The sequence below is a fragment of the Pseudorca crassidens genome, chromosome 11, assembly GCF_039906515.1.
Source record: "Pseudorca crassidens isolate mPseCra1 chromosome 11, mPseCra1.hap1, whole genome shotgun sequence".
Taxonomy (NCBI): Eukaryota; Metazoa; Chordata; class Mammalia; order Artiodactyla; family Delphinidae; genus Pseudorca; species Pseudorca crassidens.
Genome location: NC_090306.1, coordinates 24,332,562 through 24,360,193, shown reverse-complemented (window position 1 = coordinate 24,360,193; position 27,632 = coordinate 24,332,562). Strand labels below are relative to the sequence as shown.

Genomic DNA, 27,632 nt, shown 5'->3' with positions numbered 1-27,632 from the left:
GCTTTCTTGGAATTAGCAGCGGTGACTCTTGCTCTCGGAAGACATCCCAGGCATAATCACTGGTGTTTGCTTTTCACTCACTGCCCTGGAAAAGACTGATAGTGCAGTTAGTCTCCCTGAAGACAAAGGGATACTTTTGCATCTTGTATTTTTATTAATATAAAGTCTAGGCAAGTTGGTGATGGCAATGTTAGTGGTAGTAGTGGCGATAATGATAGTGGAAATGGTGGTGGATATGGAATTTAACTTCTACGCTTTAAAAAACAGATTGACATTAGAGAAATGCAAATCAAAACTACAATGAGGTATCACCTCACACCAGTCAGAATGGCCATCATCTAAAAATCTACAAACAATAAATGCTGGAGAGGGTGTGGAGAAAAGGGAACCCTCTTGCGCTGTTGGTGGGAATGTAAATTGATACAGCCACTATGGAGGACAGTATGGAGGTTCCTTAAAAGACTAAAAATAGAACTACCATACGACCCAGCAATCCCACTACTGGGCATATACCCTGAGAAAACCATAATTCAAAAAGAGTCATGTACCACAATGTTCATTGCAGCTCTATTTACAATAGCCAGGACATGGAAGCAACCTAAGTGTCCATCGACAGAGGAATGGATAAAGAAGATGTGGCACATATATACAATGGAATATTACTCAGCCATAAAAAGAAACGAAATTGAGGGTTTTGTCGTGAGGTGGACGGACCTAGAGTCTGTCATACAGAGTGAAGTAAGTCAGAACGAGAAAAACAAATACTGTATGCTAACACATATATATGGAATCTTAAAAAAAAAAAAAAGAAAAAAGCTCTGAAGAACCTAGGAGCAGGACAGGAATAAAGACGCAGATGTAGAGAATGAACTTGAGGACACAGGGAGGGGGAAGGGTAAGCTGGGACGAAGTGAGAGAGTGGCATGGACATATATACACTACCAACTGTAAAACAGATAGCTAGTGGGGAGCAGCCACATAGCACAGGGAGATCAGCTCTGTGCTTTGTGATCACCTGGAGGGGTGGGATAGGGAGAGAGGGAGGGAGACGCAAGAGGGAAGAGATATGGGGATATATGTATATGTATATGTATAGCTGATTCACTTTGTTATAAAGCAGAAACTAACACACCATCGTAAAGCAATTATACCCCAATAAAGATGTTAAAAAAAAAGATTGAAGACATCAGAAATGGGAATAAAAGGGTGAACATGGTTAGAATCAGGGAGTAGTGATGCATTTATCTGTGCTTGTTAGGTTGCTGACTGTCCACACACTGACTGAATTGGTTTCCTTGTCTCTGAACTTCACTGAGCACATTTGGTACCTTTAGGGCTAACGGTTTGCTTTGTTCTTTTATCCTCTCCCTAACAGGATGGGCTTAATTGCCACAGTACCTCAGTGGATGCATCTTCTTCACATTCTTTTTTACTCCTTGAATTTTATTGTATTTATTTTTTTTGTATTTTTTTTTAAACATCTTTATTGGAGTTTAATTGCTTTACAATGTTGCGTTAGTTCCTGCTGTATAACAAAGTGAATCAGCTATATGTATACATAATATCCCCATATCCCCTCCCTCTTGCATCTCCCTCCCACTCCTTGAATTTTACATATGCATAGAGATATTAGTCCTTTTTCTTAGTGTGCACATGTGTTAATGCATGTTCTTATTTAATCCCATTTGAACAGAAGCATTGGGGAAAGTAATCACAGAACAGTCTAACATCACAGAAGGTGATAGGTGCCATCCCAAGTCTGAAGTTTTGTTTAAGAACGGCTTTATCCATATACTGGAGCACAAAATCAAGGGAACACTCTACCAAAGTAAGGAAATGCAAGGAAAGTACAGTTAAAATGAAAAAAAATAAAAGTATAAATCAGCAAAAACTAAATGAACTTAATAAATTTTTTTTAATTAGACAGTTTAGGGAATTCCCTGGTGGTCCAACGGTTAGGATTCTGCACTTCCACTGCAGGGGGCACGGGTTCGATCCCTGTTCTCGGAGATCTAAGATCCCACATGCCGTGTGGCCAAAAAAAAAAAAAATTAGATAGCTTGTTAAAATTTTATACAAATTGAGAGTGATGAAAAACACGTAAATGAAGAAGTACACACTGTGACAGAAAAGCCTTTTAGCACTAGTACGTTCTCTTTAAAAATAAGAGCAAATCAAAAGCTCTGGGGAAAATGTGTTCTAGTTATTGTAGATAACTGTTTACAGATCAATAGGGTGCTTTTATTTTACTCTACTATTTTTATGAGGTCTTATTTATTTATGTGAAGTTCTAAGGACTCATTTTTAAAAGTCATTGTTGCATCTGTATGTGTCCAGCTTAGAGCCCAAATAACTTAATGGGTGGATAAATCCTGTTCATGTCTTTTGGGATACCAGCATTATATAGTACTGATTTCAAAAATAGTACAGATGAGTATTTTTTTTTTTAACAAAGAAACCAGCTTTGATGGCCTGGATACAAAATGAGAGTTCTTGTTAGGAATGATATCCTACAGTTGTGATTATCACACTGTGCTGAATGTGGCTCTACTTGGAAATGGTGGCAGAGATTCTTTTAAATTTCATCTTGCCCAGACCTGAACGAGAGATGCATACTGCAGCCTTCCTCTTTCAATTCACATATTATTGCCTCTGACTATTACCTTGAATACCTTGAATTAGTGTATGTGAGTTAAGAATACAAGGAAATATTTTTTGGAACATAACAATGGCTACTTTTCACAGTAGGTGGGGCTCCTAGATACTCAACATAAGATTTTTCTCTTTTTCAGTAAAATCAACTCAATGATTATCCAAACCAAAAACGCTCCACATTTGTATAAGACTCTGAGTGCTTTTTTAAAAAAAATAATAAAGGCCGGGGCTTCCCTGGTGGCGCAGTGGTTGAGAGTCCGCCTGCCAATGCAGGGGACACGGGTTCGTGCCCCGGTCCGGGAAGATCCCACATGCCGCGGAGCGGCTGGGCCCGTGAGTCATGGCCGCTGAGCCTGCGCGTCCGGAGCCTGTGCTCCGCAACGGGAGAGGCTACAACAGTGAGAGGCCCGCGTACAGCAAATAATAATAATAATAATAATAAAGGCCTCCCAATGACTCTTTTAGATAGGGAAGAATAGGAACCAAGAATAGGAACCAAGGTTAAGTGCCAGGTACAAAGTCACCCTTGTTTACCTTCTGCTCTTTCACATTAAACAGAGAGCAAAGTGGCTCCATCCGTGTAGATGAGTCTTAGAATCCAGTAGAATAAAATCATGATAGTAGCTAATATTTATGTAATATTTTCCAGTTTACAGACAAGTGGGTTTTATATCCATAATTTAATTTAATCTTTAAAACTACTGTGAGAGGCATTCTCATCCTCATCCCCATTTTACAGATGAAGAAACCAAGGTTTAGAGATTTCACGTGACCTTGGCCCAAGCTCTGCTGACCCAGGATTGATTGCCTGCCCTGTCCTATTCACTTTCCAATACCCATGCTGCCCAAATAACTCTCCAATCCAAAAATTACTTAATATTTAGCTATTAAATGGCATGTGATTTCCTTTTGGGAGGAAGGAACTTCCTGTTTTTTTAATCAGGAAACAGTAAGGTTTGTTTCCATTATGTCCTTTAGTAGCAGAGAGAGGTGACCCAGAAAACAGCAGAACTAATCCACGTTTACTCCACGTCGGATCTGCTTTCCTTTCTGCTCTAACTGGCAATGGGTCAAAGGCATAAAGAGGATAAGAATATTTTAAATATGTTTTTATTTGATCCGTTTTACTATTTAAGTTTTATACCCTATCTATTTCTCGTTAGGCAGCTAACTTTTAAAAATTGTGTTCTTTTTTGTAACCTAGAACTTCATGTTCCTTCTAAGAACCCAGGTGATCTCCTTAGATATGAGTTTAGATTTGATCATCCGAGTGGAGGACACTATCACTTTTCCTCTTTTATAAATGAGAAACTAAAATTTGGAGAAGGTAAGTTAGGTGCCAAGGTCCCTTAGTGAGGAAATAGAGTTTGTGGGAATTGAACCTCAAACTTTCTGTCCAAGTACCCTTGCCCTTAATCACCGCACTCTACTGCCTCCTTGTGGCTCATCTCAAAACTGAGATACAGCCCAGAGCAGCCCTGCCCAACAGAAATACAATGACAGCCAGAATCTATCATTTAAATTTTTCAGGTAGCCATATTTTAAAACATAAAAAGGTGAAATTAATATTAATAATGTATTTTATTTAACCCCAGTATATTCAAAATATTATCATTTTAACATAATTAATATGAAAATTAATTTTTAAATTGAACATGTAAAAATATTAATGGGATAGTGTACATTCTTTTTTACAATTAATATTTGAAATCCAGTGTATGTTTTACACATACAGCATACCTGAGACTAGTCATATTTCAAGTGTTCAATAGCCACATGTGGTTAGTGGCTGCTATATTGGACAGCACAGACCTTTATTAATGACCTTGACTTTGAGAGAAATGAGTTTTTGTCCAGACCAGAAACTCTAAATAAGATGTGATTCTGTCAGAGCATCCCAGAAACCTTAGAGCACTGAGGACAAATTCCATTTGAATTCTTGGAGTTATATGACAGACAGCTTTAGACCTGTTCACAGCAGTGCATGTCACTGACTCTTATCCAAATATATTTGACCTCTTTCATGACCATTTCCCTGGACTTTGAAGCTAATCTGTTATGATTCTGTACAGCACGTTTACAGTGTGACAGATTGGTAACAAACAGCTTTCCATGCCAGCATTCTTAGTTTATATTAATTATTGTTGGCTTTGCTTGGAACCTAAAATGTAAAAGAAAATAGGCAAGATTAGCATACAGTTTTTATGGATGAAAGAGCAGAAATCCCTGATGGCTCAAGAGAACATAATAGAATACTTTAATTCAGGGCATGGGAAAATGCTTCTGTGACTGCTTGGGTAAAACAGTGTCTGGTATTTGCTACTGAAACAGCATATTTTCATTTTAAAGAATTGTATTGTCCCTCCCATTGCCAAAATTACCTTCTATTCACATAATAGGATATGGGTGTTATATGGGTGTTACAATAAATCTTATAATCAAAAGTCAGAAGAAAATGAAATAGAATTTCCAAAATTGAGCTATTTAGCAGATGAGTTTGATAACAATATACATTTTATTTTCTTTAGGCGAATCCTTTAGAAAATTGAATTTCTAAAGAATAAAAGGATGTGGAAAAAAGGGTAACCATTAGCTCTGAAATAAATTTCAATGTTTGGGATAAATTTCCTTATAGCTTTGGCATTAGCCACACTGCCTTTTATTTCATAAAAAGGAAGTTTATACACTCAAGGTAGCAGTTCTCCCCTTTCTCTACCTTTTACCTGAAACCCCAGAGAATCCAAAATGCCAGCCCACTGGATAAAGAACAACTTTTTGAGGTCCTTCTCACCACATTAGGATGTCAACTTTGGGTGGGCAACTTCTGCATCCTCCTCTTGGAATAAAATCCTTCTCCCACCCCCACTCCCATGGTGACCTGTCAACATCCAGGTTACCTCCAGTCTTATTTATCTGTAGTCTTAACTCCATTGCAATTTCTCCTCGGGGGTCTTTATGTAGTTCACACCTGTCTCTCTCCAGGTCTTCTTCTCCAGCTCTTTTGAAGCCCAGTCCAGCAGCTCGTTGCCACCATCTCCATCCTCATCAGGGCCATGTCATAGCCTTGTACTTTCTCCTGTTGTCCTCAGGGACTCTGCAACCTTTAGTGAATTCGGTTGCCTCCATCACCCAGCTCCTCTGCTGCCTTCCCTCCAGGGCCTGCCACTTCTGCTCTACCTTGACCATTCACCGACATGGCCATGCCATGGGCTTTTTAATTAGGCACACCTTTTCATTCTCTAGTGCCTGAATTCTGAAAGGTTCCTCTTTGCCCTTCACTTGTTAACCTCTTCCCACCCTTCCCTTCCCCTCTCTGTCACTCCTTCTGACCCTTGGAAGGGGTCGTGGGATAACAACCTGCCACCTCCAAGCTCTCTCTGTGCTCACATTGTCTCTCCCTTTAAGACCTTGACGTTGACATGACTCCCTTCTGGGACAAATGTTATTTCCCTCTTACTCCCTCATTCCTAGTGGCCCTGTTCTTTACTATTGTTAGAACCTCTGTTCTGATTTTTATGTGTATAATGTGTAATCCCATCTCTCAGTTATCTGATCTATTTCATTAATGTATGTGACATCAGCTTAGACTCACACCTTGACCATCATTTACTTGCTCAACGGTGCCTCCAACTCAAGGTACCCGCCCCCATTGCCTGCATTTTGTAGGCAGACCAATAGTTCTCAACTTTTTCTCATTATCACTCCTCTCCCCACCCCGGGAACCACTTTAAGCCTTTTTCCCTAATCACTCCCTCCCCCAATTAAATAAATACTCAAGGACAAGATTTGTTAGGTAGTGTCAAGCTTTGAGAGACTGAAGACCACTGTAATAACTAATTTTATTTTTATATGTAATCTAACATTATCTTTCACTGCACTGCCCCCGCTCCAAGATGCGGTGTCTCTGTATGTGTGTCCTAGACCCTCATCCAGTCACTCAAGTGTTGGAGGTAAAAACATACATCTGAGTCTGATGGGGCCCTTACAAAACTCTGAAGACAGCATTGTGGGGGAAAAGCAGGATCAGGAGTTAGAGCTATTAGAAATTCATCCCTTACGGTCTTATAATACCTCCCAAATATTTTCTGTTTTCCTAATATAAGTATCCTTTGTTCCCCTCCTCAGTGCCTATGCACACACCCAGGAGATGACGTAATCCTTTACTTTTACTAAGAATATTCAAGTCATTTAAGGTTAATTTTTGCAGCTTCCCTTCTTCCTACCTCATTTCTTACATATTCCTAGATGTCCTCTTCTTTTGTTCTTCCAAGGGAGGAAGGGTTGTCTTGCCTCCCTAATAAGCCTAGTGCTCACACCTGTGGTTATGTGGGGGGTTTTTTGCTTTTTTGTTTTTTGTAGTACGCAGGCCTCTCACTGTTGCGGCCTCTCCCGTTGCGGAGCACAGGCTCCGGACGTGCAGGTTCAGCGGCCATGGCTCACAGGCCCAGCCACTCCGCGGCATGTGGGATCTTCCCGGACCGGGGCACGAAACCATGTCCCCTGCATCGGCAGGCGGACTCTCAACCACTGCGCCACCAGGGAAGCCCGGTTATGTGGTTTTTTTAAAACTGAGGCATAATTAAATGCAAAAGTGCACAATCTTTAGTATTTGGTACAATGAGTTTTGGCAATTTTATATACTGTTGTAATTACCCCCAAAATAACATAGAGAACATTTCACCCCAGAAAGACCCCTCATGCCTCTTTCCAGTAAATTTCTCCCTCCCCTGAGGCAATCATTGTTCAAATTTTTTCACCAGAAGCTAGTTTTAGCTTGTCATAGAACTTCATTTAAAGGTGAACATTACATATATACTTTTTTGGCATCTGGATATTTTCTGTAGCATGATTTTTTTGAGTCTTACCCATGTTGTTGCATGTTACATGTTTTTTTTTAACTGACGAGTAGTATTTCATTGTGTAAATATGCTGTAATTTGTTTATCCATTTTCCTGTGGGTAGATACTTGGTTTGTCTATAGGTTTGTATGTTTAGTATTCTGGGATAAATACCTAGGAATAGAATTGTGGGTAGATGTATCTTTAATGTTTTAAGAACCTGCCAAATAAACAGTTCTCCAAAGTAACTGTACCGCTTTTCACTCCATCAACACTGGTGAGAGATCTACTTGCTTAGCATCCTCACTAACATCTGGTGTCATCAGTCTCTTTTATTTTAGCCATTAGTCATTAGTGTAAAATCCACATGTGTTCTTGATTCTCTTTCTCTACCTTTCCCTGTCCATTATCATGGGCATTCTCTTAGGTCTTCAGATTCTTCCCATTGCACAAACTTCCACATGCCCCACATTCCCCTGGGGAACGTCTCCGTTCAGCTACTCCCTCAAGTGGTTCTCCTCACTCCTTCCTTTCTCTGATCAAATTGGTGAGAAGAACGGTTGCCACTTGGTGCTTCTCCTTTCCCCCCACCTGTTCATTCAGCCTCCGGTGGAGCTGCTCTCTAAACATCAGCTGTGAATTCCAAAGGTTCTCTGGGCTCTCACTCCCCATGATTTCTCTGAAGTGAAGAATAGGATCCTGTTGACCTCCCACTGTTTTTGAAGCTCTTTATTTCATTTTTGTATTATAACACATTGTTTCTTTTCCATTTCCAATATCTACTCTTCTTCCTCCCTCCCTCTAAATGTCATTGATTCTCCATCACATACACACATACAGTCCAAACGTATGAACATTCAGGACTTCCCGTAATCCTGCCACTTTCTTCCTTATTTTCTGCTGCTCCCCACAATGTATAAACCCAGACACCCAGCCAAACTGACCCCTGATCACTGTTTGAGAAATAGAAACATGCAAACTACATTTGAGAGTATATTACAGAGGTTTTAAAGTAACAGCTCTTCTAGTTCACCCAAAATATTGTTTCATTTGCATTTCATCATCTTATATTCCATGTCTGTACAAAACTGAATTATCTAGGGAATGATGAGAACGTTTACCTACTTCCTCAAGATTTGGGAGTTATTTGTATCTAAACAGATTGCTAATTATTAAAATATTTTTGTAAGTAACTCTCCCCCACCAAAACTCTTCTCAGTCATGCTGTGTTTACCAATGATTTGAGCATGAGTGAGTTGTTTTAAATCCATAGTGTGGTTTGCAAGGAAGGAGGAAGGGTCCCTTTTCTCAATCCTTGCTTTTGCTGTGATGGCTGCAATAAACACTCCTGAGGCCAGAAGACAGTTCTGCACAGGAAGTACTGTCAGGGAGAGCAAGCTTTAATTTTACGCTCTTGAAGGCATTGGAAGATCATCATTTTCTTTCCTTGCATAAATATTTCTGACAGAGGATAATTAAACAGACCAGACTGCTTTGTCAAGTATAGGAGTTTTCAGTGGTCTTTCCTGTCCGGAAAATCATTTTCCCACCCCTTTAACTCTCATAATCTTTCCTGGCCTCATTTGCAATCTAGTGCCCTTAAGCTCCTGTGCTGGGGAATGACTTGGAACAACTCTTGACTCATAGCTTAAAGAAGGTACAAATCAATTAAAAGAATACTAGAAATGCATGTATTCACTGGAAATTTCTTCTTGCATACATTGTCTTACTTTAGAGAACCAGGCATATCAACTTTTTAATCACAAACCCAGTAGGAGATCAACTTTGCCCTGACACAGGCTAAATTCAGAATGTAAGTTGTTAGAGAGCCTCAAAAAACTTTCAAATCTAAAAATGCTCTGTGTAGACCAGGAGGAGAAATACCAAGGACAGAAAGAGAAATATGCATGTTGTCTGTGTCCACTCCGACTCACGCTTGCCTGTGGCCTGCGGGGGTCTGTCCCAGGAAGCACCTTGGGGAGGTGAAGGAGGCTTTAAGGCTCCCTCCCTTCTTGCTGACTCCTTACTAATTCTGCCAACCTCCCTCCGTCGTACAGGGCCCACCCTGGTGCTTTCCTTCGGTGCCACCACTGCAGGGCTGACTGCCCTCAACCTTTCTGCCACCTCTCCTCCTCCAAGTGAAAAGGACAGTAACACTTGAATGACAAATTACAAAGCACCTCCTCACGTCTCATGAACCTGCCCACTGAGTGTTTGTGGAGGGCAGGCACCTTCACTCCCCTGTTACAGCTCCGGGGACGGTGAGGGAGGTCATGTGACACGAGCTGTGAAGTGGGACCTCTAGAGCCAGCCATTCGGTTACATCCCGCGGCCGCGCTGACTGTCTCCCCATGCTGTCCTCAGGAACAGGAGTCGTGGAGCTTAGTGAGCTTGGATCTCAGCTCTACCACATAGCAGTGTGTGACCTTGGGAGAACAACTGGATCTTGCAATGGCTCCAATCCCTCACTTATAAAGTAAAAATAGTACTAGTAACCAGGTCCTCCATGAGTCCTAAACAGGAGAATGCGTGTAAGTACTTAACGTAGTTCCTAGCCCCCAATAAAGATGAAATAAGCCTTAGTTATTATTAATTATTACTAGTCCAGGGGCATAATTCCTCACTTCAATTTGAAGCTCATCTTCTTAGTATAAAGTTAATAATACATCAGAAGGAGGCAACACATTTTCTTTTCCTGCTGTTGAACAGTTTCAGGCAATATTCAACCTCCTTGAGACTCAGTTTCCTTCTCTTCAAAATAAGAGACGGGACCAGGGGATTCTGTAAAGCTGTCTAGCTGCAGGAATCTATGGTTTTAACCATGACTCCAAGGTTCTAATCTCTTTACTGAAATGTAAATGGAAGATCAGAAAGGAATTTGGAAGTCCCTTTTCTTTGCAGAGGCAATATTACCTTGGAGCAGCATCCTGCCTTTGCTGAGAAATCAGTGAGGCTTCAGGTAGAAAATCCAGATGAGACTCCAGCTGGAGAGGGGAAGGAGCCCAGGGAGCTGCCAGGGACTGCATCACCCCACGCGCACGATGCTCTGCTAAGCACGATGCCCTTGCGTGTCTATCCCACAATTACAGGAGCCTGGAGAGATTAATGTGCACCTTTCACAGATTCGGCCACTGAGGCTCATGGAGGTGGAACATCTAACCCAAGTCATACAGCTGGTGAGGGCAGAGCTGGGATTTAGACAGCAACCCGCCTGAGCCAAAGCCAGGGATGTGCATTCCACTGCATCATCAAAATGACTCTTTATCTACGGGGTAGGTGAATCCTGGCTAAACCAGGCTAGTCTCAGCTGCCTTCTCTGCCAGGTTCCAACCTGGGGACGTGGTTTCTACGCTTTCCTTCAAATCACGGAAAAGCTTGGCATAAATATTTTGTGTGCTTTGAAGAGTTGCTGGCTTGGGACTCGTCCTCCCACCCCTCCCAGCCCACCTCCATGCACACGTGGTGCAGGAGCAAGGCCATCGGGGGGCAGGCGTTCTGCTGCCGGGGTCCAGGGCAGGGACCTCACCGAGCAGATGAAGATCTCAAGTACCAAAGAAGTAAGCGAGGAGGGGACTCAGGAAGAACCTTTCCTCAGGACCTACTCCATGCCAGCCCCTGTGTGAGGTCTTTGTGTGAGCTCTGTCTCCGTGCCTGCAGCTGTGTGACGAGACAGCGTCAGAATTGTCCATCGTTCCCTTCCTCAGCTTTCAGCTGGGGAGAGAGGTGTTAAAGGCCAGGCACCCCACACAGGGCACACCCGACTGCCTCCCATTGTTCTCCGGTGAGTGACCTGACTCGCCCTGCAAACCCACTGCGAGAGGGAGGGGGGATTGCAGGGAATCTACTCATAATTCTAACTATAGTGAGTGTGGCTTTGCGGTCTTCACCAGCACATAACATGAACCTGTCCTCCAGACAGTTCTCCTATGTGGCTTCCATAAAGAATCAAGCAGAAACACTAGGGCAAGGGCCTGTAAACTAGGTTTCCATTGCATCGCCCAGTAAACTAGAACATAAAAGAGGCTGCTCAGCGTAGGATCCAATTTTCTTCTTTTCCTTCTACTAGGAAAGACAGTAGAGCCACAGAAAAACATGTGCTCTGAAAAGATAGCCTTAGTCAGACATTCAAAATTTGACTTTCACAATTCAGTTTTTTCAGAGGAGCTGGTAGAGTCTATCAGCACCCCCTTCCCCACCCCAAATCAAAGTCTTTTCCCTTTGTGAGAGACATTATTTCTGAATCCAACAACAACAAAACACCCCAACAAAGGAATGGTAGTTAAGAGACTGCCCGGCATTCCAAGTTCACACTGGTTAATAGGAAATTTTACTACTGCCAAGGGGATTGCCAAATCCATTTATTTCTGTTATTGCATTTCCCAGATTCTCCCAAAATGTCAATACTCTTTCAAAGCAAGCATCTGCTTTCAGTTTAAATGATGTGTCATGAGATTGTATACAGGAATCCAAAAAGTTTTCTAAATTGACAAACTTAACAGGTCCTTAATTACTAAAAGAAAATGTGCTGAATTTTCTAAAAATTGCTTTTAGAAAATTTGCTTTTTCTAACTATCTGTCAGTGAGACCGAGCCAGGAAAGTGAGATGAGGCAAATGTTGTTACTTAACACACAAGAAAAACAGCCCCACTGCTGTATAACCAAAGGGAAAATTCCCTGGGAAACTACAAATGTTGAATGCCGAAATTTGCATATTATGAACAAGATCTAATTTCTACTTAATGCTTCTCTTACGAATTCAATGAGGAAGATGTTATTGGTCCCAGGGACCCCTTCTCAGGAAGTTTAGCCTTTTGGAAATTCCTGGGGGAGACTTAAGGGAGCAGAGTTTTGCTTGCAGAATATTAGGAGATTTTTACTTCTGTTGATGCCTATATGGCTAACACCAGCACTAAGACTTGGATGCACAAAAGCGGGCATTCACCACAGAGCTTCTACGAGAGAGAAAACTGCCTCTTCCAATTGCAGCGTCACCCTCCAGGCACCTCCACTGCAGCCTCCCCACATCACCTGGCGTCCAGAAGTATCGCCCATCCGGGCAAATCAACCAGCCACTGTGACCCTTCTCTTTGGCTCCGATTGTTCCAGAAAGTCTTCTTTCTCCTTTTACCTTTCCTCATCCTGTTACATTTTAGTCTTATATCAAGGAACAACTGATCAGGCAGACCCCACATGGTAACCAGGGCAGAGTTTCTAAAGCAGAGGCTGAAGACCACCCTCACCAGAATCACCTGAGGGGCTTTTTAAGATTTTTAAGAATAATGATTCCTTGGCCCTGCCTCAGACCTACTGAATCTTATGAAGCCTGGGATCCTTCATTTTATCAAACACTGAATGATTCTTAAGCACTAAAATTTGAGAACAGTTGATCTAAGGAAAAAGTGAAGATAGAATACTTTAGGTCATGGAGGATTGTCGATCATCGGCTGGTGACTTTCTTTGGCAGATGAAGACATTCAGGGTGCAGAGAGGCAATAAATATTTCCTAACCCAGGAGCGCTTCACTCCTCCCTGCTTCTCCCATCTACCCAGGGATCTCTAATAGTTCCATCAGTGTCTGCTGAATCCTTCACAGAAGCTCAGACAGACCTCAGTGTCCTGAGTGTGACATGAGTTTCCAGAGGATCTCAGAGTGTTCCTTTCTGTGACTCCAGACAAAAGGTGTGCCCGTGCCTAATTGGACGGGGGATGTACTGAGGCTTCATTTTGTCAATTTATTCACCTGTTATGAGCTACGTACTTCAAGCTTTTTCTCTGGAATTCAGAAAAACAACCTGTGGACTTGGTTACCTGTATCACGTGCTTGGTGAATTCAGAGAAAGATGTTATTTTCATATTTTCCCCCTTTTGAATTGACTTGTCAATTCAGTCTAAATGGCTAACAGAGTATTCCTATATAGAGGGGGCTTACATTGACAATGGGCTTTGGATTTCACTAAACTGCCTGTTATAGAGCCAAAAGAATGCATTAGGGAGTTTTAATACTGTCTAATGCTGGCCCAGGGGTGATCTGTACTGTCAGAATACAAAGGTAATTCCCATTATTAAGAATTTTGTAAAGTCTATTTGAAATTTTCTGCCTCTCTTGTTATTCCTTTTTACATGGAAATAACTGCTTAAAACTTTCTTTTCTAAGAAGCTTTCCTGGCGTGGCTGAAAAAGAGGTTCAAAATTGCTCCTAATTCTTTCTTGCTTAAATATTCACCTTTAGCCATCACCCCTGCAAAATGAAGACCTACTCCTTTGTGTGGCTCTAATAGCAGCTGAGTGGATTCTGAACTATCAGTCTGCCGTTTAGGCCTCCTCAGCTTGACATTTACCTTAGAATGAGGTTTTTAGGGGTTTGGACTCTGCTTATTACTGGGTTATTTTACGTTTAGTGCAGTGCTATTCAGTTGTGTATTTTTTGTTTGTTTGTTTTTGCGGTACGTGGGCCTCTCACTGTTGTGGCCTCTCCCGTTGCGGAGCACAGGCTCCTGACGCGCAGGCTCAGTGGCCATGGCTCACGGGCACAGCCGCTCCGCGGCATGTGAGATCTCCCCGGACCAGGGCACGAACCAGCGTCCCCTGCATCGGCAGGCGGACTCTCAACCACTGCGCCACCAGGGAAGCCCTCAGTTGTGTATTTAATGATGATTTTTACACCCAAAATCCATTATGGTATAAGACCAGACACAAGAAAAATCACTCTAACATCTAACTTAAATTTCTCATGAATAATTTGAAATGTGAAAGTACTGATATATTACTTTAGAAGGATTTCAAAAACACCACATTTTTAAAAGTGTGTGTGTGAGGGGGAGGTGACTTCCCTGGTGGCGCAGTGGTTAAGAATCTGCCTGCCGATGCAGGGGAAACAGGTTCGAGCCCTGGTCCAGGAAGATCCCACATACCGCAGAGCAGCTAAGCCCGTGCACCACACTACTGAGCCCGCGCTCTAGAGCCCGCGAGCCGCAACTACTGGAGTCCATGCCCCGCAGCAAGAGTAGCCCGCGTAAGAAGCCCACGCACAGCAATGAAGAGTAGCCCGCGCTCGCGGCAACTAGAGGAAGCCCGCGCACAGCAACGAAGACCCAACGCAGCCCAAAAAAAACAAATTAATTAATTAATTAAAAATAAATAAATAAAAGTGGTGGGGGGGAATATAGGTTTTAATGGGTGATTTTAGAAACATTAAATGAGCTACTAAAAGCCAAAATATATAATACCTACTGTGTGCCAGAGACGCAGGGCGGACAGTTTGCCTAAGGGAGTACAGTTAGGAAATAGTGGAGATGGAGTCATAACCCAGTCATTCTGGCTTTTGAATCTGTGCTTTTAGCTACTCTTCAGAGTTAAGCTGGAGAAGCTGCTTAACAGTGCCTGCTAAATAAGAAGTGCTCAATAAATGGAAGCTATACTTGTAATTTTCTTATGAGTCTAAGGCTTGGGACGCTTCTCTTTTTCTAGGATCACTTCTACAATATTGAAAAAGCTGTAGAAACAGAAATATAAAATAGAGAAATATATCATTCTCCTCTGTTATTTAAAAAGAAAGCTTATTTAAGGAGATTTACGAAGCTCTAGGAATAAAGAAAATATTAAAACCATGGTTTTAAAAAAATAATTTAGCGATTATTGAATTTCTATTTGGGCAGATCACTGGACTAGTCTCTGGGATAAAAGAAGTAAGATTAATAAGATATGGGTCCTGCCTATGAAAGAGCTTACAACTTAGTAATGGTCACAGACAGAGCACATGACATTTAACAGAGTGGATGCAGAAAGGCCAATCATGGCCTGGTGATGGAACACACGAAAGTTGAAGTTGCATGTTCGAATCCTAGTGGTATAGTAGCTGTGTGGTCAGGGCAAATCGTGTGAGCTCTCCAAATCTCAGGTTTTTATTTTTGTTGGGGTGGTGGTTGCTAGTATTGTTTTCTAAATCTTTATAATGGAGATAATTTTGCATAATTCATAATGCTTAATGGGAATTAAATAATGCAAAGGAATCACTTAACTCTGTCTTTAGCAGAGAGTAAATGTTCAGCAGACAACTACTGTGAAACCTGAAGCTTTAAAAACCTACCTGGGTGGCGCCCTCACCGATAGACTCCCACCCCCCCCCGCTGAAGGCACTGGGGCAGCCCTTCAGGTGCTGTGCCAGGGCCTTGCAGAAGCCCAGTGGGCTCAAGCCCAGTTACTGCTCAGAATGTTGAGCTGAAGAACAAAGGGCAGCTGCCCCCTTGGAGGCCAGAACAAGGCTTTTAATAGCGATTCCCCTATCTTTTCTTCTTAATGGAGGCTCAAAAAGAAAATCAAAATTTAAGAAAGGTAGCATCTATATGGTTTTTGATTGTGTTGCATGGTTAGGAGCTCTGATAAGGGGATCACCAGAGCTATTAAAAGGCCCAACCTCAGAACACTAAGGCCTTTACAAAAGCACCTCAAGTGATTTTAAACCTACAGTGAGGGCAGAGAAGCAGTGGAGTACTGATCTCTTAGGTTCTGTAGAATAGATACCAAAGGCGACTGAATCTGGCTGGACTAGTACCCACTCGTCCACACCACTGGGTACGTTTGGAACATTGGTCAGGACCATACTATAGAGGGTTTTAAACTAAGAGTCTATCTGTAAGCAGTAGGGCATTAATGAAGATTTTTATATAAGGGAATGTGTTGAGAGCAAAATGTATCTTTTAGTTGTCTGTAAATAGAAGGAGGAGAAAGAGGGAACTAGAAACAGGGTGTGAACTAAGCTGTTAGCAAGCACAACTCAGTAAGATGCACTCTAGGCTGCAATAATCCAATAGAATTGTAGGAATATTGCCCTTGTTTTTGAATATGGGATAATTAGCAAAGAAACATGGGCCATAATGCAGATATGAAAGGATGCTATTGAATTCAGAAACAGGTTGCAATGAAGTTCAATTCTCACGTGGTAATTCCATTACTATATGGCCAAGGAAGGTTCTATTTAGGTGATTATTTGCTGTAAGTTATTGTGTCAAAACCACACCAATTTCATAAACTCCTACCAAAGGGTGAGCAAAAGAGAAACCACAGAAGAAATATATACCTTCCCTGCTATTCCTCTTCCTTTCAGAAACATAAACAGCAACAATAAATTTACCACTTATCCATTTCTTGGGCTTGCTTAAAAAAACATTTTAAAATATCTGTCAACTTGGCTTGTGCCTGACCCCTATTGGGCTCTAATGACTTTCAAAGGCTCCCAGGGAAAAGCAGAGTCATCCAAGAGTGCAGAGCTAAGAGGAAAAATCTCATCTGCCCCAGTTTTTGCATCTCGTAATAGTTACATACCATGTGAAATTACATGATGAGATGTTTTTTGAAAGTATATCAGTCAGGGACTTACCTGGTGGCACAGTGGTTAAGAATCCACCTGCCAATGCAGGGGACACGGGTTCCAGCCCTGGTCCGGGAAGATCCCACATGCTGCGGAGCAGCTAAGTCCGTGCACCACAGCTACTGAGGCTGCACTCTAGAGCCTGCAAGCCACAACTAATGAGCCCGCGTGCCTACAGCTACTGAAGCCCGCACACCTAGAGCCCAGGCACCACACCAAAGAGTAGCCCCTGCTCGCCACAATTAGAGAAAGCCCACACACAGCAATGAAGACCCAACACAGCCAAAAATAAATAAATTTATTTTTTAAAAAAAGTATATCAAGTCAGTCTCTCAAGAGATTAATAGAGGTACAGTTTTTCATAAAGAATTCGAGTTCCCTGTACATAACTTTGATGCTAACTTTTCCAATATGTCACATGAATGTGAATGGACAACCTCAAGTATTTAGATTCACTCACTGTAGTAGTGGTAATTAACCTCACTGAGTTTATATATGAAAGATTAAGCTGTCATTCTAACTGATGTGAGTCATAACAAATGAAAATCATTAACTCTTTGCTATCAAATTGTTGTGGCTTTTTCTCTGCTGATTTTAAAGAATATCCAAGCTAAATTATGTCCTGAGGGGCTTAATTTTCAGACTCAGTTTCCTAAATCTATATCTTCCTTTGGATTTTGGGAAAATTTCCAAATTAATGTTAATAAAGATTTACGAAATCCTTGGAGGAAGACTTCTTCTAACCATGAAACCAATAGTTAAGTTACCAGGATTAAAAGTAAGTTTTCATAAAAATAGAACTACCATATGATACAGCAATCCCACTACTGGGCATATACCATGAGAAAACCATAATTCAAAAAGAGACATGTACCACAATGTACATTGCAGCACTATTTACAATAGCCAGGTCATGGAAGCAACCTAAGTGTCCGTTGACAGGTGAATGGATAAAGAAGATGTGGCACATATATACCATGGAATATTACTCAGCCATAAAAAGAAAGGAAATTGAGTTATTTGTAGTGAGGTGGATGGACCTAGGGTCTGTCATACAGAGTGAAGTAAGTCAGAACGAGAAAAACAAATACTATATATGTATGCTAACACATATATATGGAATCTAAAAAAAAAAAGGTTCTTATGAACCTAGGGGCAGGACAGGAATAAAGACGCAGATGTAGAGAATGGACTTGAGGACATGGGGAGGGGGAAGGGTAAGCTGGGACGAAGTGAGAGAGTGGCATTGACATATATACACTACCAAATGTAAAATAGATAGCTAGTGGGAAGCAGCAGCATAGCACAGGGAGATCAGCTTAGTGCTTTGTGACGACCTAGAGGGGTGGGATAGGGAGGGTGGGAGGGAGGCACAAGACAGAGGGGATATGGGGATATATGTATATGTATAGCTGATTCACTTTGTTATGCAGCAGAAACTAGCACAACATTGTAAAGCAATTACAAGATGTTAAAAAAAAAAAGCAGTTTTCATTTAAAAACATGTGCCCATGAAAGAATTACTTCAAGGTATATTTTAGAAACGCAAGCATATGTAAACATAGTGGTCTTCCATAGAGTTTTACAGACACTCTGAATGTCAACTAAATGAATGAATTGACAAGAAAGCAGCACTGAGAGAGCTATAATGCCAGTTTCTTATAACCGCACAACTTTAAAGCCACATCCCAAAGATGAGCCACTTAACGACACAGGTGTTACACCTTGATATCAAGGGCAGGACTATGTATCGAGAGGAGCCAGAGTTTGAGTTAGCTATACCCCATTAAGGAGAGGATAGTGTGGACAGCCACCTCCCCTGGGAAATAGCTAACGCAATGACAAATGTTTTCACGTTTGCTACATTGAATGCATAGTGTATTGAATGCAAGAGAGACATTGAATGCAATGCCTCTGCTGGAAACATGACCTTTTTTTCAAGGTCTGTGATAGGAGACTGTCTTCTACGTAAAATCGTCTTGTAACATGTTGCTTCTAGTAATTGGAACTCGAACGTATGGAGTCAATACTAGTTTTCCCCTATAGATCTTCATCCTGCAGAGCCTGAAGCCCTACACAGGGGTTCTATATAGCAGGAGCTACTCTCAGCTGCCTTTGATAGTTCAGGGAGCCGTGCTACTAAAATCTCAATGTGAGTACAAATTACCTGAGAATCTTTTTAACATTCAGGGTCTGATTCTTTAGGTCCAGATGGGGCCTGAGACTCTGTACTGCTAACCAGCTCCTAGGTGATGTTGATGATTACTGGTCCATGGTTCACACTTCGGGCATCAAGCTCATAGGAGGTGGATTTCTAAGTAGTTAGAATAAGCAAGTATAGTGTGATGGAAGAGCACCAGATCCTGACTCAGAACACTAGTTATGGAAATATGATGAGTCACTTGACTTTTCTGAATCCAAATTTTTCTCATTAGAAAAATGAGTATAATAGGACAGTAATACCTGCTGCCTGGGATTGCTGTGAGAATTAAATTAATGATGTTATGTGAAAATTGACCAGAGCATTTGGTACATATTCATTGTTGAATAAATGATTGTTGACCCTACGTAGTAAAAACATAAGCACACAGTTCAGTATTGGTAACTCATAAAGTTGGGGGACCCTTAGGCTGTGTGCCCTCCGTAGTTCCAGTGGTTCTATTCTTCATTCCACCTCTTCTGCAATTACAATGTCTAGCATTTAGCAAGTGGTCAGCGTATGTGGAATTGTATTGATGGCAAAGTTGATCACTGCCAGTGTACATTTTTGGCTTCAGGGATACTGATATCAGGCTAATGACACAGTGTTTCCCCATGACACTAACAGGAAAGAGAACTTTCGCCCAAAATAGTGGTAACAACTTTGAAGCCTCGAGTTCTCTTTAAATAAAAAATGTAATCACTGGGGGCTTCCCTGGTGGCGCAGTGGTTGAGAGTCCGCCTGCCGATGCAGGGGACGCGGGTTCGTGCCCCGGTCCGGGAAGATCCCACATGCCGCGGAGCGGCTGGGCCCGTGAGCCATGGCCACTGAGCCTGCGCGTCCGGAGCCTGTGCTCCACAACGGGAGAGGCCACGACAGTGTGAGAGGCCCACGTACCGCAGGAAAAAATATATATATATAATCACTAGGAGAAGACTAAAATGAAGATCATCAGCCCGATTTTTAATAAAAATATGAGGATAAAAGAACTGATCATTCTTTGCCAGCCAGTAGTCACAGTATCTTCTAATTTCACAAATTATGTGTAAAAGGTATCTCTCTTGATAGAAAAGCAAAGATGAATGTGGGAAGTTTGGCTGGCTTGTTGCTGATAGGTGGCTCAGACCCCATTAGGAGCCAGCCTGCAGAGGTGCAGTTAGTACTGCAGGGGTTCAAACCATCCTCCACATGGTTGAAAACTGGCTCCCATGCCACCCAGGTCATGTGCCCCAAATTGCTCCTCTGAAGGTCAAACTTTCTGCTTAATAAACTTGTACATTTTTAAATAAAACTCTCAAGAGCACACAGCGAGAAATGGAAGGTAGAGAAATCAGTGAATAACCTGCAGTGTCATTTATATCTTAACATCTCTTTCCACTGAGAATTCAGAGACAGAAACTTATTAGCACCTGGAGGAAGTCTAATGTAATTCATTTGCAGTAAAATCAGAGTGAATCCGTTAATCTTTGCTAAAAGAAATGAGATTTTCAAGTCTAATCAGAGGATTTAAAGTTTTATTAAAAGGTGTTCTTTTTTACCCTCTTATAACCTATAGGTCTCAGGAGAAAAAGGAAGAGGCTATCATCTTACTGAAAGATTCCATTAAATATGGTCCCGAGTTTGCAGATGCATATTCAAGCTTAGCTTCATTACTGGCTGAGCAGGTAATTGTTACCATTTAGTTTCACATAATATTTTTAAATGTTTCTGTTGAATATATAAATTAATATTACACAGATTTTTATATGTATCATTTAACTTGTAAGCTCATATTAGACAACTGATCTCTATGTCAGTTTTCTTCTTGATAGAAATTACAAACCTAGTTTTCTCACTCCAGTATTCTTTGTGTATGTAGGTGGCCTCTAGACAAAGATGGTCCATTATATAGGCCATTGCTCTATTCTCCATCACTTTGGGACAAAATCTAACAAGAACAATACATGGTATTTGCTGGTTTTATTACTACTCACTTATATTTTTCTGGGGAATTGCTAATGGTCTAAGATCTCTGAACTCATTATGGAACCAATTACCAATAATCTTATAGATCCTATGTCTTATAACTGTTAGAAGATCACAGAGTCTTGTAGGACAGGCTCCTAAGAGAGAACATTTCTCACGGCGTAAAGCAGAGGGGTATTTTGATTCCCCCTCATTCTTCTCACTGTGTCTAAACTATTTGATCCCACTTTTGGTGTCCTGGATGCATGCCCCCTGCTGTGGGGAAAACAAATATAAGTTGTCTTCTCTAAATTGACGATATAGTTTCGTTGACACACATAAGTGCCCACAATAGAAGGTAGATTCTGCTATCCACACAATTGCCAGATTGTCTTTAAAATTAAACTTAGCACCTTTGAAAGATGCCCTGCAGCATTGGCTTAAATATAATGAATGATCTGATGCTGCATGTCAGGTACAGAGGGGTGCAATTTGCGTTTCAAAAACTGTGGAGGTTTCACCAGGAAACAAAATTAGGACACTCAATGAATATTTAAGTGTCAGAAATGATAAGTCTAGTTGTCTTGCTCTAATATTCTCCATATAGTGTAGGTGGGCTTTAGACAAAAGCCTGTGTCTGTAGTGGATGATTTTTTTTTTTTTTTTTTTTTTTTTTTCACTGCTGTAGCCTCTCCCGTTGCGGAGCACAGGCTCCGGACGTGCAGGCTCAGCGGCCATGGCTCACGGGCCCAGCTGCTCCGCGGCATGTGGGATCTTCCCGGACCGGGGCCCGAACCCGTGTCCCCTGCATCGGCAGGCGGACTCTCAACCACTGCGCCACCAGGGAAGCCCTGTAGTGGATGATTTTAATACCTGTTTTAGCACAATGTTTAAGCTGAAGTGACGGTCGCCGTGTTCTATGGTATACACGGCAGTCCTCAGCTGCCTTTGGCTTGTGTTGAAGCAGACACAGTGGGAGTTTCCTGAAGAAAAGATTGATTCCATCATTATTCTCTTTTCTCACCTCATCCTGGCTCCTTCATTTTCATAGGAAGACCCTCCCTGCCTCTGCCTGGTTGGGTGTCTTGCAGCTACTCAGACAAGCCGCACACAGAGTTAGGGCCTTTGCACTAACTGTGCCTTTTGCCTGCAACACTGTTCTGCCAAACGTCAGAGTTCCTTCCTCGTCTCATGCTGGTTTCTGCCCACATAGTTCCGTATCAGAGGGCTGTCTGTGATTACCCTTTCAGAATAACTCCCTCACTGCCCCACATGTTTCTCTGTCTCCTGGCCCTGGCTGACTTCTCCCCAGAGCATTTATCACCATCTAACATACATCTATTTGCATGTGATCTTTCTCCCACCACTAGAATATTTCCGCGAGCCAGTCTCCATGAGAATGGCTGTCTCTTTTACTCAAGGCTTTCCCCCCACGTCTGTCACGTTGTATGCAAGCAGTAAATACTGAGTGAATAAATGAATGGATATGAACTGAAGACCACGTAGCGCCTGCAATCCAGTACGTGATCTAGATTTTACTCATATTTGAAGTAGGGCTGGGCATGTGGGCCACCATGCTGTTTCATAACGGAACTGCGCCTCACGTCGTGCCCTTGTCCTTCACTGAGGGACAGCGTGAGGACAGCCAGGTGAAACTACTCCTTCTAACTGCAGGGTTGGGGCGGGGTTGAGGCCAACACCTGTTACATGGTTCACTGGCTTCTGAATGAGGACTCGAGGGAGAAATTTCTGTCATGTCTCAGTATTAGGAATGGCCAGCCTTCTCCTGAATTACACGTTTTTTGCTTTATTTTTAATCTAATGCATGAAGGACCTTACAAATGCTAAGAAAATCAGTTCTAGTTTCATCCCCCTTGGGCCCCCCTCCGACTAACCGCCGCCTGGATGGGATAGGCTGCTTTTCTGTGGGCGCTGCTTGTACTTGGTTTATCATTTTTCTTAATAATTTATTTTATTCAATTTGTGCTCTATATTTTTGAAAGCTGCCTCCGTTTCTCTGTAAGTGAATAAATAAAGCATTGCATTGAGTTCCCAGTCATATCTTTTTTCACAACTTGGCGGGACAGATAGTGAACACTGAAGCGCTCTTCTTGATGCAAATTACCCTGAAGGTAAATGACAAAGTCACTCACCTAATACCAGTGACGACACGGTGTGTTGTTTTGGGGGAGCTCTTTACAGACATTCACACAGTTCCATCTTCCTATAGTGCCGTCTTTTCTTTCTATCCTTCTAAATCATCCTCATATTTCAAGATTCAGTTCAACTTTCACGTCCTCCGCCAACACTCATCCACCTCCCCGTCACATGGGAGTTGTTCGATTTTCCTCGGAGCTCCTGTGACATCTTTGGGAACATGCATCAACTCACAAACCAACAAACTCACAAACCAATCATATATTTTTATGTCTTGAATTAACATCTGAACTATAGTTTAAACAGTTTGTCAGGCTTATTTTTCCTCACAAGACTGCAAGTTTTATAAGAAAAGCCTTGTCTTCCTTGTATGCCTGTTCCTTCTCTAGGGCTCAGGGTACTTCACTGTATAAAGCAGGTGGGTATTCATACAGCATCTCTGGACTTAATGCACTTTGGAGGTCAGTTCCCCTGTGCTGTGCTATTAGGAGCATTTGACAGTGAACAGGTCGGCAGCCTGATTGTAGACCCCACTTCATAGTACAGACTATGTACACTTCCTTGCCTGTACTTCCTTGCCTGTACAGACTCTGGTGAGGAGTGCTTTACCTCTCTGAGCCTCAGTTTCCAAATCTGAAAATCGATAGCTATATGGATCTAACATTTTAAGAGTGTCTAAAACTATCCCTGTAACACCAAGTGCTAATGAATATTTTCATGAATAACTTAAGGCTCCACTTTAATTAGTGCTGTGGTTTCTATACAAATAAAACATTAACATGTTAATATTGTGAAAAGCAATTTGTTTTAGTAAATACTGTATCCAAAAGTTTCAAGTTGTATTCCTTTTCTAAATTGATGAACTCCAAATTCATGAAAAGTTACTTTTTTTTGTTTGTTTAATTAATTAATTTATTTATTTTTGGCTGCTTTGGGTCTTCATTGCTGAGCGTGGGCTTTTCACTAGTTGCAGCACCCAGGCTTCTCATGGCAGTGGCTTCTCTTGTTGCGGAGCACGGGCTCTAGGTGCGTGGGCTTCAGTAGTTATGGCACGCAGCCTCAGTAGTTGTGGCGCACGGGCTTAGTTGCTCCGTGGCATGTGGGCTCTTCCTGGACCAGGGCTCAAACCCGTGTCCCCTGCATTGGCAGATGGATTCTTAACCACTGCGCCACCAGGGAAGGCCTAAAACAATACTTTGAATCATTTCCTAATGATAGATTCCTAGAAGTTGAATTCCCATATCAAAGAGTATCAGCATTTCATGACTTTTGAGATGTGTTACTAAACTGCTTTCTAAAAGAGTGGTACCAATACGCTGTGCCACCAGCAGTGTGCAGCCTCTAAGTCTTGAATGTTAGTGGAACATTTAAATGGAAATAGCATGTGGACAGATGACAGTGGGAGAGATCAGGGCTAAAGATAGATTTAGGACTTCAAATAAATGAGTCCATATTATGAGTAGGTAATCCCTCTGAGGGGAAAATGAAGAGTAGTGTGGGGAGGAAAACCTTCAAGAATTTTTAACCTTCTCATTTTGTAGATAAAAATATGAGGTGCACAGAATTAAGTACTGCTCAAGGTCATACAAATAACTAGTGTCAGGACCAAGACTGGAGCCTGGTAACTCGATTCCTTCCCCACTGCTCTTTCACTCTATGATGCTGGGGTCCCATGATTGGACTGTGGTAATGGGGCTGTAGTTAATGAGGTTAGGTATACAAGGGGCCAGGTGGGAGGGGGGAAGAAAAATGATAGAGGAAACCTCATAACATGAGTTGTCATAGATGTTAGATACATAAAAGGATCCAGAATAAATTTGCCCCTCTGTGTCTACTGCAGCATAGAAGTCAAGAAGACAGGACAGAAAATAAACTCTTAGATTTGAAGTCTGGATGGTCTCTGGCTTACTAGCCTCTTTTGGTTTTCTATTAGCATTCAGAACTGGCTGTACTCCAACTTCACAGATAGGATTGTAAACATTTACAAGCCCACCATCATTTTTAACTAGCCTACTCTTGCCATAGATTATATAGCTTGCATTACACTAGCAGTAAAGGAAATGAAGTTAACATAATGACTTGATCCACTGTACATTATTGCTAGCCCCAGGTTTATAGCCTATTGAAAAACTCAATTAATTAATTTGATAACACTTAAAATATTTTTCTTTTATATATTTTGGGATATGACTTCACCTGATACAAGAATGAAAAGAAAATTGGAACAGTAAAATATAAGTTAGAAGTATAGATCAAAAATAAAAGAGGTCCACGGTCAGTGTCTCTTCTTTGACAAGTGCCGTCTTTTGGGTAGATTCAGGCACATATACCATCGCATTTGTGGTCAGGTCACCTTGCGCTGAACCTTACCGTAATAATTTATTGATTAAATTATTCAGCACATATTTATTGAACATTTAGGTATCACCAAGTATTAGAAATTGCTGAAGTAGCAAGGTATGGGCCTCAACTCATGGAACTTAGAGTCTAAAAGGTAAGGATACTCTTAAGTGAAGAATTACCACCCTTTCCCCAATGTCTAACCCAGTTGTAACAAAAGGGCAAAGAGAGAATAGAGTACCAGTGAGAATGTTATAGGGACCTAACCTAATACAGGGAGCAGTGAGCGCTGGCCAAAGAGTGATATTTAGTCTGATACCTTAAGAACTTATAGATATCAACAAGATTAAATTATTAGGAAAAGCTTTCTGGCTACAGGAATTAGACCACCTGAGGGCTGTCGGGTGGGGAACAGTACGATCCCTTCCTCCTATGGGAGGAAAGTCATGTGCCTGAAAGTGCAGAGAATGAGGACAAAAGGGCATGAGAAGAGTTTGGAGATGGAGAAAGCTGCAATTCTATGTAAATTTAGCTTCCCCTCACTCTTCCTGGTCTCTTGACAGTGTGACACAGCTGTGGTCGCTTACACTTGTCATAGTGTTTGCTCTTTAGCTTTTATTTTATGATTCTTGGCATTTCTTCTTTAAAGTGATCATTTCTTTCTTTCTTAGATTGTCACAGGGTGATATTGATCACAGTCTGCTGGGCGATGAGAAAATTTAGGATTAGAAATACCTAACATGTCCTTGGTGAGGAGGAATGCCAAGTTAATTGATTCATTTCAGTTGAATGAGAAAGAGAATTAGACTTCAAATGTTGGCGGCACGTTTCTCGTAAACGTCCATGTCAATGACTGATGGGGGAAGAACTGTTTTGTAAGGAAAGTAAAAGCAAAGGAAAGGATGAGAAAGCAGGCATCTTTGCTTTATGTTTTGAGCCGCTGTGTCTTAAAGAGTTGCTTAGCAAAGGCATTGACATGAGTTTAAACATTCAGTTGTCCTACACTTCCCAGGTTTGTAATAGTCATTTGGCTAATGGGGAGATACACGATAGCTCTGTGTGCTCGTATCATTGGCCAGAGTGAAAGTACTTATGGAAAGCAGCTCAGACGCATGGCCATGATGTCAGAGCACAACCTTCCAGCCCCATCTCTGTAGGTCTTTCACCACTTTGGAACATCACACCCTATATCTGCCATACAGTAAGAACATATGTTACAGGCCATTCATTACGCCAGTGGTTCACAGAGGGTTGACCGGGGACGCCTGAGGTCCAAGAAGGCCTGTGCAGTTTTTATAATACTAACAAGTAATTTGCCTTTTTTTACTCTCATTCTCTCCCCAGTGTACAGTGGTTCTTTAGAGGCTACATGATATATTCACAGTCATGAAAAGAGTATGAAAATATTCTCCCCTTTCCAACTGAATGTCTGTGTGAGACCAGGTTTCTTCACATACTTCAACTAAAAAACATATAGAAACAGATTAGTACAAAAATAGATACAAGAACCCAGCTGTCTTCTGTCAAGCCAGACATTTAAAAGACTTGGAAAAATAGAAAATAATGCCACTATTCTCACTATTTTTTTTGGCTTTGGAAAATATAGTTATTTTCTTATAAATGTGTTATTTTTTTTATTATTCTAAATAAATAATAAATATTAGTTTATTTATTAGTTTATTAAATAAAAATTTCTCAGCTTCATTCCTGTTATGGTACACATTGATAGATGTAGACCACATAAACAAAGCTCTTTGGGGTCCTCAGTACATTTTAGAGTGTAAACCAAGAAGTTTGAAGATTGCTGCATTGAGCCCATGTCCCTTTGTCCTCCTGGTTGCTGCAACTTGAACTATAAGAAATCTTTTCCAAGTGTATCAGTTGGCCCAAGAGAATAAATGACAGTCAAACGTCCTTTTTCAGATCTACTTTTCACTTTCTCCTCCTTGAGGTAAAAAACATGCCATATCGGTAATTACAGCATGTAAAACATGGAGATGTTGATGGTGTTTTCTCTATCCCGCGAGGCCCGTTTCATTTCCACCCCACTGAAAATGCTTTTGAGCCTTGGAGAGAAGCCCACGGCTGCGTGCTGCCCATTTTTAACCATTGCCCTCGAAGGCCAATTTCA

At 41.5% G+C, this 27,632-nt stretch overlaps 1 protein-coding gene across 8 annotated transcripts in view; it reads left to right on the top strand.

Moving 5' to 3' along the window:
- The window catches only part of TMTC1 (transmembrane O-mannosyltransferase targeting cadherins 1), a 264,804-nt gene that overhangs the window by 208,461 nt on the left and 28,711 nt on the right, over window positions 1-27,632 (top strand). For all 8 annotated transcript variants that reach the window (XR_010932307.1, XM_067696054.1, XM_067696052.1 and 5 more), the window contains one exon: window positions 20,616-20,724. Coding sequence is in view for 7 of the 8 variants with exons in the window: in XM_067696054.1 (XP_067552155.1) it covers window positions 20,616-20,724 (109 nt within the window). In the remaining variant the exon portion in view is untranslated. The remainder of the gene's footprint in view (window positions 1-20,615; window positions 20,725-27,632) is intronic.